This window comes from Piliocolobus tephrosceles, chromosome 13 (genome assembly GCF_002776525.5).
Source record: "Piliocolobus tephrosceles isolate RC106 chromosome 13, ASM277652v3, whole genome shotgun sequence".
Taxonomy (NCBI): Eukaryota; Metazoa; Chordata; class Mammalia; order Primates; family Cercopithecidae; genus Piliocolobus; species Piliocolobus tephrosceles.
The window spans coordinates 31431827-31448594 of NC_045446.1; the positions used below are offsets into that span (position 1 = coordinate 31431827).

Sequence of the window (16768 nt, forward strand, 5' to 3'; positions counted from 1 at the left end):
AATAGCTTTAATATTTTTCGAGTAGAAAAAATTTCTATTTGGAAAACCAAAGAGTAGAAGTAACCTCTTTCACTTCTTCCTAGAGAAGGTTCAGGTTGAGTTTATAGAGTGTGTCTGAGACAAAGTATGGTAAAACAAAACCAGACAGCAGGCCGGGCGCAATGACTCACACCTGTAATCCCAGCACTTTGGGAGGTTGAGGCGGGGGAATCACTTGAAGCCAGAAGTTTGAGACCAGCCTGGGCAGCATGGTGAAACCTTGTCTCTACCAAAAATACAAAAATTAGCCAGGCATGGTGGCTTGTACCTATAATCCCAGCTACTTGGGAGGCTGAGGCTGCAGTGAGCTGAGATCGTGCCACTGCACTCCAGCCTGGGCAACAGAGCAAGGCTCTGTCACAAAAACAAAACAAAACAAAACAAAACAACAGACAGTAACAAAACATTAACAGAGCAGTGTAGTATATGTGCTGTCATTCAGGTTTATATAGATCACTCGAATAATGACTATTTTCTAAAATATTTTGTGGAAAATACTAAAATGAACAGCAATTTCAACAACCAATGGAGAATAAAACAGATGTTATAGAAGTAAAAAAACTTTTTTTCAGACTTTACTGAGATGATAAATATTTGATACAGATCACCTATTGCATTATTCATTTTCTAACTGTATAAAGGCATGAAGATTCACTGCATTTACAATCCAAACTACAAGATAGCAAGCACATCGACAGTATCTTCACTTGAAATACTTAATATGCTAAAAATATTATATGAAGATTAAGGCAGAATCTAATTCAGAAAATCAACTCACTAGTCCAGTCAGGACATGTTTTTATTTTTTTAACTTACTCAATAGAGATGACAGAAATAGCTTGATATTATCAGTTACTTCTAGTTATGGACTATTTTCAGATAAAACTAGAAAGATATAAGTTAACGGATTTATACATCAATGGATTGATACCTTTTTTTTTTTTTTTTTGATGGAATCTTGCTCTGTCACCAGGCAGGAGTGTAGTGGCGTGATCTTGGCTCACTGCAACCTCCGACTCCCTGGTTCAAATGATTCTCCTGCCTCAGCCTCCTGCGTAGCTGGGATTACAGGCCAGCGCCACCATGCCCAGCTAATTTTTGTATTTTTAGTAAAGATGGGGTTTCACCATGTTGGCCAGGACAGTCTCGATCTAAGTGCTGGGATTACAGGTGTGAGCCACTGTGCCTGGCAGATTTATAACTCTTTATAGGTGGAAAAGGACTAAAAGAGTTACATCTTAAAACAGAAACTCTTAAATATGGTCTGCTATTGTTAGCTAAGGATGCAAAATTCATCAAATACTAACTTAAAATAATCTGAGAAAATAATGGGTGGGCCCTATACCATTTGTAACTAATAACTGTTTAGTTTGTGTGAGGAATCTGTAACATGATGATGATTTTGGCTATATGATACCCGTTTTCAATTCTTAAAAAAACAAACAACATAAAAACCCTCAAACATTTTGATTTTCTTGTTTAAAAAAATTGTTTTCATTTTAATGATCTGAGTTAGTAACAAACAAATGTACAAAATTGTCTTTCACATTTCCATACATTGTGTTATGGACCAAATGAAAATGCTGGACTACAAATGCAGGTTTCTTTATATCATTAACTTCAATTATTGTCACTTATAAATAAAGGTGATTTGCTAACACATGCATTTGTGAACACAGACGCCAAAAATTATACATGTAAGTTAATGCACAACCAAGAGTATACACTGTTCATTTGTGCAGTTATGCGTCAAATGCAACTGACACAGAAGCAGTTATCCTGGGGTATCTTACTCTATATGAAAAGCATCTTGGAGAAATAGATTGAAATACAGTTTAAAACAAAAATTGTATTCTACAAATACAATAAAATTTGCAACTTGCACATCTGAAGCAACATTTGAGAGAGCTGCTTCAATAACCCTGCTGTTATATTGGTTTTACAGGTATATCTCCAAAGTCATGGGTTGGGATATAGCTGCTTTAAAGAAAATAAATATGTATATTAAAAGGAAAATTACACTTTAAAAATGTGAAGAAAGCTTTGAAAACAATCTTAATGCATGAGTCCATCTACATATTTTCAAGTTTTAGAAACAAAGAAATTTAGAATTTTCAAGGTAATCTGAAAACTTTCTAAGCCATTTTAAAATAAGATTTTTTCCCCATCTTCCCAATGTTTCCTATTTGATAGTGTAATACAGAAATGGGCAGTTTCTAGTGTCAACTTACTGTGCTAATTCATAAATCATTACACATTTATGACTGAGAGGTCAAGTAAGTGGAAACTGGGTTATAATGAAAATGACAAAGCAGCCCTTCAGCAGGCACTCATCTGAACTAGTAATAAACACCAGCACAAACTGATTTTTTATATTAAATTTTTTTAGATCTCTAAAGGTAGGAAAATCCAGTCTTTCTTAAAAATACTTTCCTGGGTTGTGGCAACATGTGCTTTACCTCTTTAACTCTACCTAAAACCTAAAGTTATTTCTATATTATAAATTTCAAACTCCCTGGCAAGGAATGTAAATGCTAACCAGCTAGGTATTTATAGTCATGCGCCGTGTAACAACTTTTCAAAGACAGACCACATATCTGACAGTGGTCCCGTAAGACTGTAATACCATACTCTTACTGTATCTTTTCTATGTCTAGATACACAAATACCATTGTGTTACAACTGCCTACAGTATTCAGTACAGCAACATGCTGTACAGGTTTACCACATAGCCTAGGTATGTTGTGGGCTATGCCACCTAGGTTTGTGTAAGTACACTATGATGTTCGCACAATGGAACTGCCTAACAATGCATTTCTCAGAATGTATCCCTGCTGTTAAGCAACACATGACTGCATTTAACTTCATAAAAAGCAGTAACTCATGGATAGTTGTCATAACATTTCCACTTTTCTCTAAGGCCTGAGGTTGATGTCTTTGCCTATGCTCTATGGATCAAATGAGAGAAGATGATGCATCTAAACAATAGGGTCTCTTTGAGGCAGTATCATAGACTTGGCCTCCCGTATTATGAAAACCTTTGTTGTACTAAAATGAATACAACTGCAAGCAGTTTGAGGGCAACTGCAGTGCCAAAGGAAATGAGTTATTTTCTATGGGAAACATAAAATTCATCTTAAGGAAACATCTTTGTTTGCCACGAGGCATATCATGAAGAAAATGTGGCTAGTGAATTCACACATCGACTCCAAGAGCCACCTAAATTAAGGTGGCTTTTAAAAATGTTTAAATTATCAATGATTTAGGAACATAAGCTGGAAGAGTAATATAAAGATGTATATTTATAATGCTACATTAGGAGATGTAGTTCCCTACTCTGCACTTTGGAAATGAAAGACATCAATTCTGTCCAGAGTCAATAATATCAGAAAGAAATATGGCTGCTTCCTACTCTTCTCCACTTGGAAAATTCATTTTATGATGCTCTCACCATTGATACTCTGTGACTCTCATATGAGTTAGGCAAAATGAATCTTATAGGTTACTTTTGTTTTCAAAATAAACCACCCAAACAGGTTTTTTAAAACTTTCAAAAATGGAACATTTAACCCTTGAGAGAAACTTCCATTACTGAGTACCTAGTCTAATGGCAAGTACAGTATTAAGGATTATTGCTTTTAATAAGATAACCATCAGAAATAAATATGTAAGCTTAACTCAAATACTCATTTTTCACTCAATGCTACAATGTTTTCTTCTCAAATCAAATCACGTTACCTTCAATTCTTTGCCAGTTTACTGAGGTTTTAAGTATAAAAAGTTGGCCTGTTAACTCAAAAGCAAGAAAATAGCAATATCCACGTGTCTTTATTTGGGCATTGAGCAGTAACACTGCTTTCTTGATAGGATTTAAGGCACTAAATGGTGGTAAAATAAACAAAAGGATGATGATTAACTTCTTTAGAATCCTAAAAAAGGAGATAGTTTAGAATGACACTAGTAAATCTTTTTCTCAAACAAATAAGGCATCCTGTTGGCAAACACAAAATAAAACACAAGGTCATGTTGAACCTAATACATTCACTGTCTCAGCTAAACTACTTGAAACGCTACCTATCAAACCTAAGAAAGCTACAATAGTGTGTATAAAGGTTGGAAAGGCACCAAAAGGAGAGCTCTACAACTTCCAGTTCTAAGAGTTAAGGAAGCTGTGTTTAACACTGCAAATAGTCTAATTATCAGTTTTATTCTTCAAAATGTAAATGTAGTTAGATTTTTACCTCGACAAGTTAATCAAGTGCTAGTTTAGTAAGAAGTTTATTTTATGAATTAGAAAATTACTGCAGTGTCTAACACAGCCCTATTTATAAAGCTAAACTAATTCTAGTACTGAATGCATATTCTGGATAACACTGAAGAAAATTTGTATGAACAAAAATGGTTACTTCAAGATAGAATTCACAATAGAAATTCAATATATAACTAAATAAGATTTACTGAAAATAACAAAAGGTGTTGTAGAGATATATCAAACATAATTATAACCACAACATTTTCCTTGTGAAAAATACAACTATTAGTGAAATAAAATGTACAATTGAAAATTTTCCAAAGGAAAAAACACAGTATAAACGAAAATACTTTTCTTTGTGATAGGGAAAATAGTATGTCATTGTTTTTTTGTCACAATATAATTTGACACAAAAAGCAGTCAGAGAATTGCACCAATTCCACATCCAGTTTCCTGAACATGTTAAGAGTAAAAGGAGTCTGTAAAGCAGAACAGTTTCCAAATTTTATATTTTAAATTGATGATATTCTCATACAGGATGTCACACCACACCAGACCTCTTTACATAATGTACAATATTTCTGGTTTTGTGGCCAGATGTGAGTACAAACGTATGGTTTCTGCCATTTCTCTGTCATTCTGGTGTTTAGCCAGAGTCAGAAAAAAAAATCGTTACTTTAAGTGTTATTTCTCTAGCAATAAAGAAAAATTATACTTAGTGCATGCTTCATCATTTGTCAAAAAATGTTTCTGAAAATATAACTGAAGTTACCCAATGGTTTACAAAATAGAAAAATCATTCATTAGGGTAAAAATGTGGTGGGACTTAGGTCCATTTCCAGAGGACTAACTTCCTTCCTAAAGGCGCTCCACTGTCCTTCAGCAGAGGTGGCAATGACAGTTCCGTGATGGAAGCGGCTGGCCTGCAGACGACCACTACTTGACATCTGATTATCTCTGACCACCCCATATCTGCCATTTCATTAGTGCTACAGAAAGATGGGATTTTTGTGGAAAAGTTAGGAACATTTCTGCTGTACATGATTTAGAAGTTCTCCAAATTTTTCGAAGAGGTCCTCCACCCATTTTACATTTTTCATACAAAGTTGAACAATTTCCTCCTGTCCTAAATCTTCATTTTTTTTCTGCACCGAAGAAATCTAAAAAAAGAAAATTGCCAAATTAGCTTATACTTATCACTTCATACTTAAGTTCAACTACAAGTACCGGTATTTAATTTTTTTCTTAATTCTATCCATGGAGAATTATTATTTCAGATAAATTTGGGTGAGATCTAGTCCTCTCATCTTTGCCTCCAAGGGGTCAGAAAGGAAGGCTAGAAAATGTACTTCAAACTTCCTCCATTTCTTCCAATTACATTAAAAGCCAAATGACAAATTTTGGAGTCGATTCTGCATTTTAGAGCATTGTAAAAGTAGTCAACCTATCTTGACTTCACCATCTTTGCTTTGTCTTTTGCTATATAAAGGTTAGATTTATGAGCATCTTTCCATACCAGACTACTGTCAAACACATTAGATATAGCCTTGGACCAACTTAACCCTTTTTAATTAACAGAAGTGATACTGCTGGTTAAATAGGTAGTATTGTCTACAACCATTTAACCTGTCTGTGGAAATTAATGCTTATATCCCATCCATGAGGTAATATTTTGTCATGTATAATTTCTGAACAACTTAGAAGCTACAATTAAATTTTAACTTTTAGTTTTTCATGCCAAGGCACAAAACCCCATTTCTCTGCAATTAAGTGGGATAAGGCCTTTCTAAGTAATAAGTAAAGCAGCGAGATGTCAAAGCAGTGACTGAAGTGAATTAAAGCAGATCATCATACACTGTGAGAGAACAAAACGCAATAAAACATCATTTATTATGGAGATGTAAAGCAAGCATAAACAGCTTTAAAACATTACCAATTATAGCTGCTACAAGAGGTGGTGAGGCTAGGGTAAATCTGAGCACAAAACATAGCAGAGAGACTCAGAACAATAAATGGAGTCATTATTTATAGAACACATAGGCAAAATATATATACACAGGTATTTCACAATTCTCTTTAAAACATTCCAAAATACTATAGCTAGAGTCTCCTTAACGTTCTGAAAAACATTTCTTTTTTAAATAAATGAGAAGAAATTACCTCATCCTTACATATCAGATAAACATGATATTTATAATGATGGAGTGAATGATACAAGGAATACAACTGTATTTTCTCTGGATCGACAGCAAACTCCTATAAAAAGAAAAAAGTTTATAGATATATTTCATGGAGTATCTGAGCTAAGAACACTTTGAGGAAAATACTGGATCAAAAGTCTCAATGGCAATGTCGAAAATGACATATATGGGTAGGTATTCAGTTGTGTTAATATGGAGAGACTTATTCAAAATAAGAATTTAAATTATATTTTAAAATCTTATTCTTTATCCTGAATATAAATATGCATTATTGAAAAAATTTAAGCATTATAGGAAAATTTAAATAATAAACATATGAGATGATTTATAAAATAAAAGCTCCCTATAATCTCCTGCTTCAGAGCTAAACAATGCTGATGGCATGTTACATATTTTTAAATGTTTTTCCCCTAGGTATAACATGTATGTTAATAACACTAATTCTGTATTGAGAAGGGAATCACACTATACATATTGTCCAGCAACTTTTCTTCTTTCTTCCAACTTGTTTTTTGACCTAACTAAAAATTGGTTACCTTTTCATTTAGTACATAAAGCTGTCCCTATATGAGGGTGAGGACTTTTAACCAGTTTTCACTGTTGTATCTTTAGTACTTAGAACTGTACTTGGCATGCTATAGGCACTCAAAAAATTTTTTTTGAAAGAATGAACAAATCTATCTCTTGTTTATAAAAAGCACATAGTATGACATTAGGTGGCTCTTCATTTCTAACTTCACACTGGTGGTACATAATTGGATTGCTCTTACAAACCTACAACGAGCAAAGGTATGTATTTTTATGCATTTCTGAATCTGTTTCTACAGAATACTTTTTTTTTTTTTTTGAGACAGTGTCTCATTCTGTCACCCAGGCTGGAGTGCAGGGATGTGATCACAGCTCACTGCAGTCTCAATTCCCTGGGCTCAAGCGATCTTCCCACTCAGCTTCTCAAGTAGCTAGGACTACAGGTGCATAGCACCATGCCTGGCTAATTTTTTTTTCTCCCTGCAGGGTAGACATGGGGTCTTGCTTTGTTGCCAAGGCTGGTCTCGAACACCTGGACTCAAGTGATCCTCCTGCCTCAGCCTCCCAAAGTGCTGGGATTATAGGTTGAGCCATTGTGCTTAGCCCTGAATACATTTTTGCTGTGAAGCTGATATGTTGCCAAACTGTTTTCTGAAAAGGTTGTAACAATTTATACTATGTTTGAAGATGAGCAAATTCCAATTTTAATGACTTTGCAGATACGAAATAAACATTTCATCTTTTTATGGAATGTGTTGTGCGCACTCACTTATCTATGTGCATGCTTACCCAATTAAAAATATACCTATATTACAGGTAATGCATACGTTAATGAGTTCAAATTAGCCATCTCACAATGTATACAAATTTCAAAACATAACATTTTGTACATAATATATGCAATTAAAAAAATAAAAAACTACCTACGAATATATCAACACGAACGTGAGATTATTTCTTCCATATTAGTCAATTTAAGAAATTTGTGAGCACATATTATATGCCTGATACTGTGCTATAGAAAAAAAATAAACAACCACGTGTCCCTCTTCCTTAGGCCAGTGCTGCTGATACCTACCTGAAAAACCTTAACACTTAATGACAACATAGTAAAATATTTGCTTGTTTCAATGTTTTAAGTAGGAATTATATTAACAATTGGAAGAGGTAGTTACATTAATAATCAATTACACTTACTTGTGCAGATTTAGCGGTTGTTTTAGAAGTCCTTAGAGTTTTCTTATTATAAGCTTTGCCATTCATTTTGATTTTAGAAATAGCAGTTCCTCCACTCTTTGCTTTAGAATCTCGAGTAATTATTGTTAGTTCAGGAAAACTTTCCAAAGCATTCTGGAAAACAATGAAGCAAAATAACTGACACCAGAAGAAAACTAACCTAAACTACTTCTAGCTATCTAAAATTTAGAAGTGTGTGTGCACACAAACACCTATTTGCAGAGAAGTGTGTGTGTACTGATGGGATGTGGTAAATATATACACATATGCATACACATACATACACAGGCTGGGGTTTAAACATGGTCACAAGTTCTTTGCAGCTCTTCCTATTGGATATGTAATCTATTTCCCCATCCCTTGAATCTGAGCCAACTCTATGACCTGCTTATTTAAGCAACAGCACACCACACTGGGAACCCTAGTAATGTCTAATTTCTAGTAATGTCTCTGGCTTCAAGGCAGGAGAAAGAGACACATATATGTTTCAGTAAAGCCCTACCACTTAAACCACTGCTCACCCCGTGAAATGTGGCTGGACCTTGCTATAAAGAAGTCATCTGCCTCTGGTGAAGATGAGGACAGAGGAGAAGCAGCACTGTAGTGCTTCCCTGACTTCACTCCTCTCTTGCTTATTTTGACTGCGAGACAAATACCTGTAAGATAAGATCCTAAAACAGAGCATGATGGGTTTTTTGACAGTGGTCATGTGGTAAAACCAATTCCACTCCATCCTTTAAAAGGCATTGGTGGCCAGGCAAGGTGGCTCATGTCTGTAATCCCAGCACTTTGGGAGGCCAAGGTGGGCAAATTACTTGAGGCCAAGAGTTTGAGACCAGCCTGACCAACATGGCAAAACCTTCTCTCTACTAAAAATATAAAAATTAGCTGGGTGTGGTGGTGCATACCTGTAATCCCAACTACTCAGGAGGTTGAGGTAAGAGAATTGCTTGAACTTGGGAGGCAGAGGTTGCAATGAGCCAATATCACATCACTGCACTCCAGTCTGGGTGACAGAGAGAGACTCTGTCTCTAAATGAATGAATGAATGAATGAATGAATGAATGAATGAATGAATAAATAAATAAATAAATAAATAAGCCACTGGCCTATTTATGCCCTTACCTACTTGGCAAATCATCCTGCCTGACTGAAAAGCTACAAACAATAACTGAATGATACTTGTAGTGACATTTAACTAGTTTGATTATGACTTTATAAAAATTAAATCAAGCTCCTACCATCATTTATTTTGACACTAAAAATGTTGAAGTCCTCCTATAATATTTATGATTCAGAATGCAGTCCTCATTCGACAAGCACGTTTTATGAACAGTTACAACCTTTAAGGCCACTCTTCTCCAAACTCATCTATTATTTCCAAGCACCTGGTACTGGGGCCCTGAAAATGGTACCTTTTTAAAAACAGGCAACCTAAATTTTTCTTAGTATAAGTGTATTAAGGAATTCAATTTCATTTGATAGAAACAATAACACTTTTGGCATTTTCTACCAGAGTGAGCTGCCGTCACGTTCTAGCTTCATTCCTTTCTCAGATTATTTGTGATCTTATCATGTACTCTGGTGTTTTCCATTTAAAACATGCACCTTGACAATTTTTGGATCCAGAATTACTATTTGCAACAAATAGAATTTAAAGTCTAAACATTCTAAATTTGGAAACAACACACACTAAGTCAGTGGAGATAAAAGAAGAAAATGTAAATCTTTCCAATGACCACAAGATGCCTAAGATGATCTGAAGTACACAGATTTCAGAAAAAGGCAGAACATCATTAACCTGAAAAGGCTTCAGGACTTCTAACATCACCAAGATCAACATAGGAAAGCACACTAATTATTTCTAAAGAACAGAAAAATCTTTCTTCATCTACTATTTATAATATTTTACTTCAAATCATTATAACTCTTAATATTATGTAATTTGGCTTTGAAATGCAAATGGCTAAGGCTGAGCATGGATTACACCTGTAATCCCAGCACTTCAGGAGGTGGAGGTGGGCAGATCACTTGAAGCCAGGAGTTCAAGACCAGCCTGGCCAACACAGTGAAACCCCATCTCTACTAAGAATACAAAAATTAGCCAGGTGTGGTGGTGGGCACCTATAATCCCAGCCACTCTGGAGACTGAGGCAGGAGAGGAGGAGGTTACAGTGGGCGGAGATAGCGCCACTGCACTCCAGCCTGGGAGACAGAGTGAGACTCTGTTTCAAAAAAAAAAAAAAAAAAAACCAAAACAAAAAAAGAAATGCAAATTGCTTTATATGACAATTATCGAAATTAATAACTAATAACAGAATTAGAAATCTTGTTAAAGAACTGGTTTGACGTTTCTACAGTGATTAGCCAAACCTGGTAATTTTTAAAATTTAGTAAGTCTTTAGAAAACACCTATCTAAAAATGTTCCCTTGTCTCCACAAAATATAGTATTTCACAAAAGAATATTTCATTTATTTGAAGGCAGCAGTTAAGTAGAAAACACTGGGCTAGAGCCGAGTGCCATGGCTCACGCCAATAATCCCAGCACTTTGGGAGGCTGAAGCAGGCGGATCACTTGAAGTCAGGAGTTCGAGACCAGCCTGACCAACATTGTGAAATCCCGTCTCTACTGAAAACACAAAAATTAGCCGGATGTGGTGGGGCATGCTTGTGGTCCCAGCTACTTGGGAGGCTGAGGCAGGAGAATCTCTAGAACTCAGGAGGTGGAGATGGTAGCGAGCTGAGATCACGCCACTGGACTCCAGCCTCGGCGAAAGAACAAGACTCCATCTCAAAAACACAAACAAACCAACACAAACTGGACTATGAGTCAGGAGACCAAATTCTTAGTACTGGATTTCTTACTAGCTTCTAACTTTTTTTTCCTGCTGCAAGTACACGGCAGTGAAGGATACATGACTACTATGATAGTTTAGTGTCATTTAGTTTTGAACATAATCTAATAGCCTCAGTTTTCACCTAACTGAAATGAAGTCAATGTTCACTTTTACATGGAGTTCACATAAATAGGGATGTGAACACATTCAAATGTATAATATTGTTACCATCAATTAAAAAATGTTCCCCAAAGTAGATATAACCAAATGATTCTCAATGTGATATTATACTTTGAATAAGAAAGGCTAGGGAGTAATCACTCTGTGATTCTCTCCCATGTGCATGTTAATAAATTTGCGTGCCTTTTCTCCAATTGAAATAAAAAGCTCGGCCGGGTGCAGTGGCTTACGCCAGTAATCCCAACACTTTGGGAGGCCAAGGTGGGTGGATCATCTGAGGTCAGGAGTTCAAGACCAGACTGGCTAGCATGGTGAAATCCTGTCTCTACTAAAAATATCAAAATTAGTCGGGTGTAGTGGTGGGCACCTGTAATCCCAGCTACTCAGGAGGCTGAGGCACAAGAACCGCTTGAACTTGGGAGGCAGAGGTTGCAGCAAGCTAAGGCTGTGCCACTGCAATGTAGCCTGGGTACCAGAGCGAGACTCCGTCTCAAAAAAAAAAAAAAAAAAGCTAGAAATTTTTAAATTACTAAGTAGCTTCTATGATAAATTATCTGAGTTTAGATTAGCTCTTTTCTGTATTTCTGATAACACCAAAACCAACTTATATTGCCAAGATAAATTAACAGATAGAATTATATACATTTCCTACCCTTATAAAAATCAATGTTTCCTCTGATATTGAATAAATGAGGCAAGTAATGGGAATTTTGATAACTGTGCTAAGGAAAAGCTAATTTTAATTACACACAAAAAGTAAAAATTTTGAAATGTTAAAAGAAAAACAGGCCGGGCGCGGTGGCTCAAGCCTGTAATCCCAGCACTTTGGGAGGCCGAGATGGGCGGATCACGAGGTCAGGAGATTGAGACCATCCTGGCTAACACGGTGAAACCCTGTCTCTACTAAAAAATACAAAAAACTAGCCGGGCGAGGTGGCGGGCGCCTGTAGTCCCAGCTACTGGGGAGGCTGAGGCAGGAGAATGGCGTAAACCCGGGAGGCAGAGCTTGCAGTGAGCTGAGATCTGGCCACTGCACTCCAGCCTGGGCGACAGAGTGAGACTTCGTCTCAAAAAAAAAAAGAAAAACAAAATTAGAATACAGTAGTTTAAAGGAAATATTTTTGGAGACATTTGGAAATTATTTTATAGAAGATACAATAGATAACTATAAATGCCTAAAAAATAAATTTAAGTGGAGAAAAGCAAATGATTAACACTAAAAAAGACAAACTAAATAGACTTACAATGAATAAAAACCAAATTTTTGTTAGGTGAAAAATTTTGTAAGTGAATGATTTTCATAAATTTCCTTCCTATTACACTGAAGACTATGATTGCCATTGAGTTTTGCTAATAAGTCATCAGAAGGAAATACCTTGAATGATTGATCCAAATGAAGATTCAAAAGAAGTCTCTTTCGGTTATCATTTAGCATGCCATCTATTTTTTTCATATGAGGTAAAAGTAGCTCATCTGAAACATTATAATTTAACAGGATAAACTATCAATAAACACAATAAAAATTCCAACTTTTTCTCAAAACATGTATTAACATACACTAAATTCATTGGCATATGTAAAATATTGATTGCAAAAAACTGGACATGAAGCTTTCGGAACAAAGGTTAACTTGAAAAGTAGGTTTATAATAGCAAGTGAGAAAGAGGCAGCTCAGTATGATGATGGGATGAGCACTATATGAGGATCCAAAGTCCTAAGTTTTAGCTGAACTAGAACTGCTGGATAAACTAGAACTGGCTTTTAACTGAATAGAACTGATATGTGGCAGCTATGTGACCAATGGGCAAGCTGCCTAATTTCTTCAGACCTCATTTACCCTCTGAACAATCTGAACAATCGTAGTATTGCAAAATACAAACTGATCTAACAAAACACTGAGTATGACCAAGGGATATTAAGTCACTTTAACTTTAATTTGAAGCAAAGAAAAAGTAGGGGAAGAAAAATGATCAAAACCCAGTACCAAAAATATGAATCAAAATAGTTATTTTAGAAAAAGAGGGGAGAGTAAAATTATGACAAAGATTCCTATTCAAAGCTTTTGGCTTTCAATGTCACCACTCTGAACTTTAAGCTCCATTAAGAAAAGCACTTTTAGAATATAATTAGTTTTGGTGTAGCATTAAACATTTTAGATTATTAGACTCTTAATTTATCAGCATAGTAATTTATTATATTTTATAATACTAACTGCCTCTAATAACCTTTCTGGGAAAAAAAAAAATTCTCAGAATCCAGGTCACAAGTTCCACAGCTAAGTAAAATGATTGTTTACATAGTCTTTCTATTACTGATTAAATCTGTTCTAATACTGTATTTACATTCTACAAAAACAAGTTTTAAACATTTGTGATTTAAAAATAATAACCTTAAAAATTTTTCTCCCCTTGTATTAGAGAAAAATCAGAAAACACTGATAAGCAATTTTTAAAAATCTTTCAAAATACAACCACACAGAAATGACTACCACAAAGAAAAGCATATTTTATGATGCAAGGAATATAACATTTAATAGCAAAAATGCTGACCTGGGATTAACTGAGTTCTAATCATGGTTCTTCAACCTCTAACTTGTTATCTAACTTTAATCTCTTTTGAACTTTAGTTTACAAAATAAATGTTTTAGACTAGTTAATATCTAAAGTCCCTTCCAGCTTCACATTATTTGAAAATGACTGATATATAGGGTACTGTCTCTGATTATGTGGTAAGAAGAACTGGACCAGAAATTAAAAGACTTTTTATTTTAATCCTTTCTCTGCCACTTTCCAGTCTGTGGGCCCTTAAGCAAGTCACTTAACTTCTCTGAATCTGTCTTAATCCACAAAATGGCTAAGTTGTTTTAAGGTTAAACTAGAATATGTGCCTAAGTATGTGAACATAATAAAACAGTATATAGTCATGCACTGCATAATAACATTTTTGGCAATGACAGACCACATATACAATGGTGGTTCCATAAGACTATAATGCCATATTCTTACTGTACCTTTTATTTTCTTCTTTAACAACAACTTTTTAAAAATTTCAATAGCTTTAGGGGTACAGGTGGTTTTGGTTTCATGGATGAGCTGTATAGTGGTGAAGTCTGGGATTTCAGTGCATCCATCACCCAAGTAGGGTACATTGTACCCCATAGGTAGTTTTTCATCCCTTACCCCTTTCTCACCCTCTCCCCGTCTTGAGTCTCCAATGTCCATTATACCGTATATGCTGCCTTTGTGTACCCATAGCTTAGCTCTCACTTATAAGTGAGAACATGCGATATTTGGTTCTCCATTCCTGAGTTACTTCAGTTAGAATAATGACCTCCAGTTCCACCCAAGTTGCTGCAAAAGACATTATTTCACTCTTTTTTATGGCTGAATAGAATTCACTATATTTTCTTTATCCACTCATCGGCTGATGGTCACTTTCCATATCTTTACAGTTGTGAACTGTGCTGCAATAAACATACGTGTGCAGGTGTCTCTTTGGTATGATTTATTTTACTTTATGTAGATACTCAGTAGTGGGACTGCTGGTGAGAATGTAAATTAGTACAACTGCTATGGAAAACAGTATGGAGACTTCTCAAATAACTAAAAGGAATAATATTAATTGGTATAACCCAGTGCATTTACTGGTTTAATACTAATTGATTAGAAAATAATTGTTATGATGTATCTTTTACTAAATATACAAGTATATGATTTTAATCTTTATGCCACTTTTATCTGGTTCATCTTTTCAATTATTGGAAAATAAAATACACTGACTTACAGACCTTCCATGTAATACCAAAACTTTAGTAAACTATTTATGAAGATGATTAGATTCTAGATTTGGAAGAAACTGTTAGTAGCTATACAATTTTCCAACAAGTAGAAAGCAATAAAAGTTCAAATATTCAGAGAATGCATGAAAAGATATGACCATTTTATAGAATTAAGAGGCTATGTATTTAACTGACAATTTATAGGTAGATATTACACAAGTCACCTATAAACATGTAACTACATATAAACATATAACTAACGGACAAGATTTCTTTTTTTAATTCCAGGAATTACTACCCAGAAAGTACTGCTTAGAAGACTGTACCATTGCTCTTCTCTAAGGCTTGCATTGTGTCAGGGTCCAAGGCAATGCTAACAAGCAATTCCATGTAGCTCTTAAAGGTTTCCTTCATTGCTCTTGTGTTCAAAAAGCGAGTGACAAAGGGAGCGGGAGGATCAAATTCTGGGAGGGAGAAAGGGTTAAATATTAAATTTTCCTTCCTGACAATTTTAAAAACACTTTTCTCTATAACCAGACCCTAGAAGCAGATTGCAGATACAATTTCTTCAAATTCCAGACTTCTCACCTTACCTTTAAAAGGTCTGAGGTTCTCAAAGCTGGTTTGCACATCACAATGACTGCAGAGTTTTGTTAACAACAGAACAAAAAACCAGACTGCTGGACTTCCTAAAACAGAATCTTTGGTAGTGGTGGTGGTCGTGGTAGTGGTGACGAAGCTTAAGTATTATGCTCTTAAAAAGTTTCCTAGGTGATTCTTCTGTGGGGTGTGTGTGTGTGTGTGTGTGTGTGTTTTAAGCCAGAGTTTTGTTCTTGTTGCCCAGGCTGGAGTGCAATGGCACGATCTTGGCTCACTGCAACCTCCGCCTCCCAGGTTCAAGCAATTCTCCCACCTCAACCTCCCGAGTAGCTGGGATTATAGGTACACACCACCATGCCTGGCTAATTTTTTTGTATTTTTAGTAGAGACGGGGTTTCACCATGTTGGCCAGGCTGGTCTTAAACTCCTGACCTCAGGTGATCCGTCCGCCTCAGCCTCCCAGTGTTGGGATTACACACGTGAGCCACCATGCCTGGCCCTTCGTAAGTGATTCTGAAGGCCAACACCAGAAAAAGTAGATTGGGTAAGAAACTATTTGTCTTCCGCTGGATCCCACCACAGATATCTGGTGCCAGATGGTGCTACTCTAGTCTTGATGGTTTCTCTATGTTTAGTAGTAAAGAAATTGTATGACATCCAATGTATGAGTAATACATAGATTTCCATTTTATTCCTACACATAAATTGCTATAAAATTCTTGCCTAGGATGTATTAAAATTTTTAGAAGTATGCCAGGTGCAGTGGCACATGCCTGTAATCCCAACAGTTTGGGAGGCCAAGGTGGGAGGACTGCTTGAGCCCAGGAGTTCAAGACCAGCTAGGGCAACATAGTGGGACATCGTTTCAATTAAAAAAAATAATAAATTAGCCACGTGTGGTGGCATGTACCAGTATTCCCAGCTATTCAAGAGGCTGAGGCAAGAGGACTGCTTGAGTCTAGGAGATTGAGACTGCAGAGTGCTGTGATTGCGCCACTGCACTCAAGCCTGGGAAACAGAGTAAAGACCCTGTCTCAAAAAGAAAAAGAAAAAAAGAAAAAAATCATTTTAATGTAAACACAGCCTGTGCACAGAGGAAATTTCATTCAAATCCAA

The 16768-nt window shown here is 35.8% G+C and overlaps 1 protein-coding gene across 1 annotated transcript in view; it reads right to left on the minus strand.

The window, feature by feature from the left end:
* Positions 1-1509: 1509 nt before the first annotated feature.
* QSER1 (glutamine and serine rich 1) overlaps positions 1510-16768 on the minus strand; it is an 86568-nt gene continuing 71309 nt past the window's right edge. The window contains exons 9-13 of the mRNA XM_023185517.2: positions 15379-15516; positions 12650-12747; positions 8218-8370; positions 6452-6547; positions 1510-5451 (exon numbers count right to left, since the gene is read on the minus strand). Coding sequence (XP_023041285.1) covers positions 5311-5451; positions 6452-6547; positions 8218-8370; positions 12650-12747; positions 15379-15516 — 626 coding nt within the window. The 3' untranslated portion in view covers positions 1510-5310. The remainder of the gene's footprint in view (positions 5452-6451; positions 6548-8217; positions 8371-12649; positions 12748-15378; positions 15517-16768) is intronic.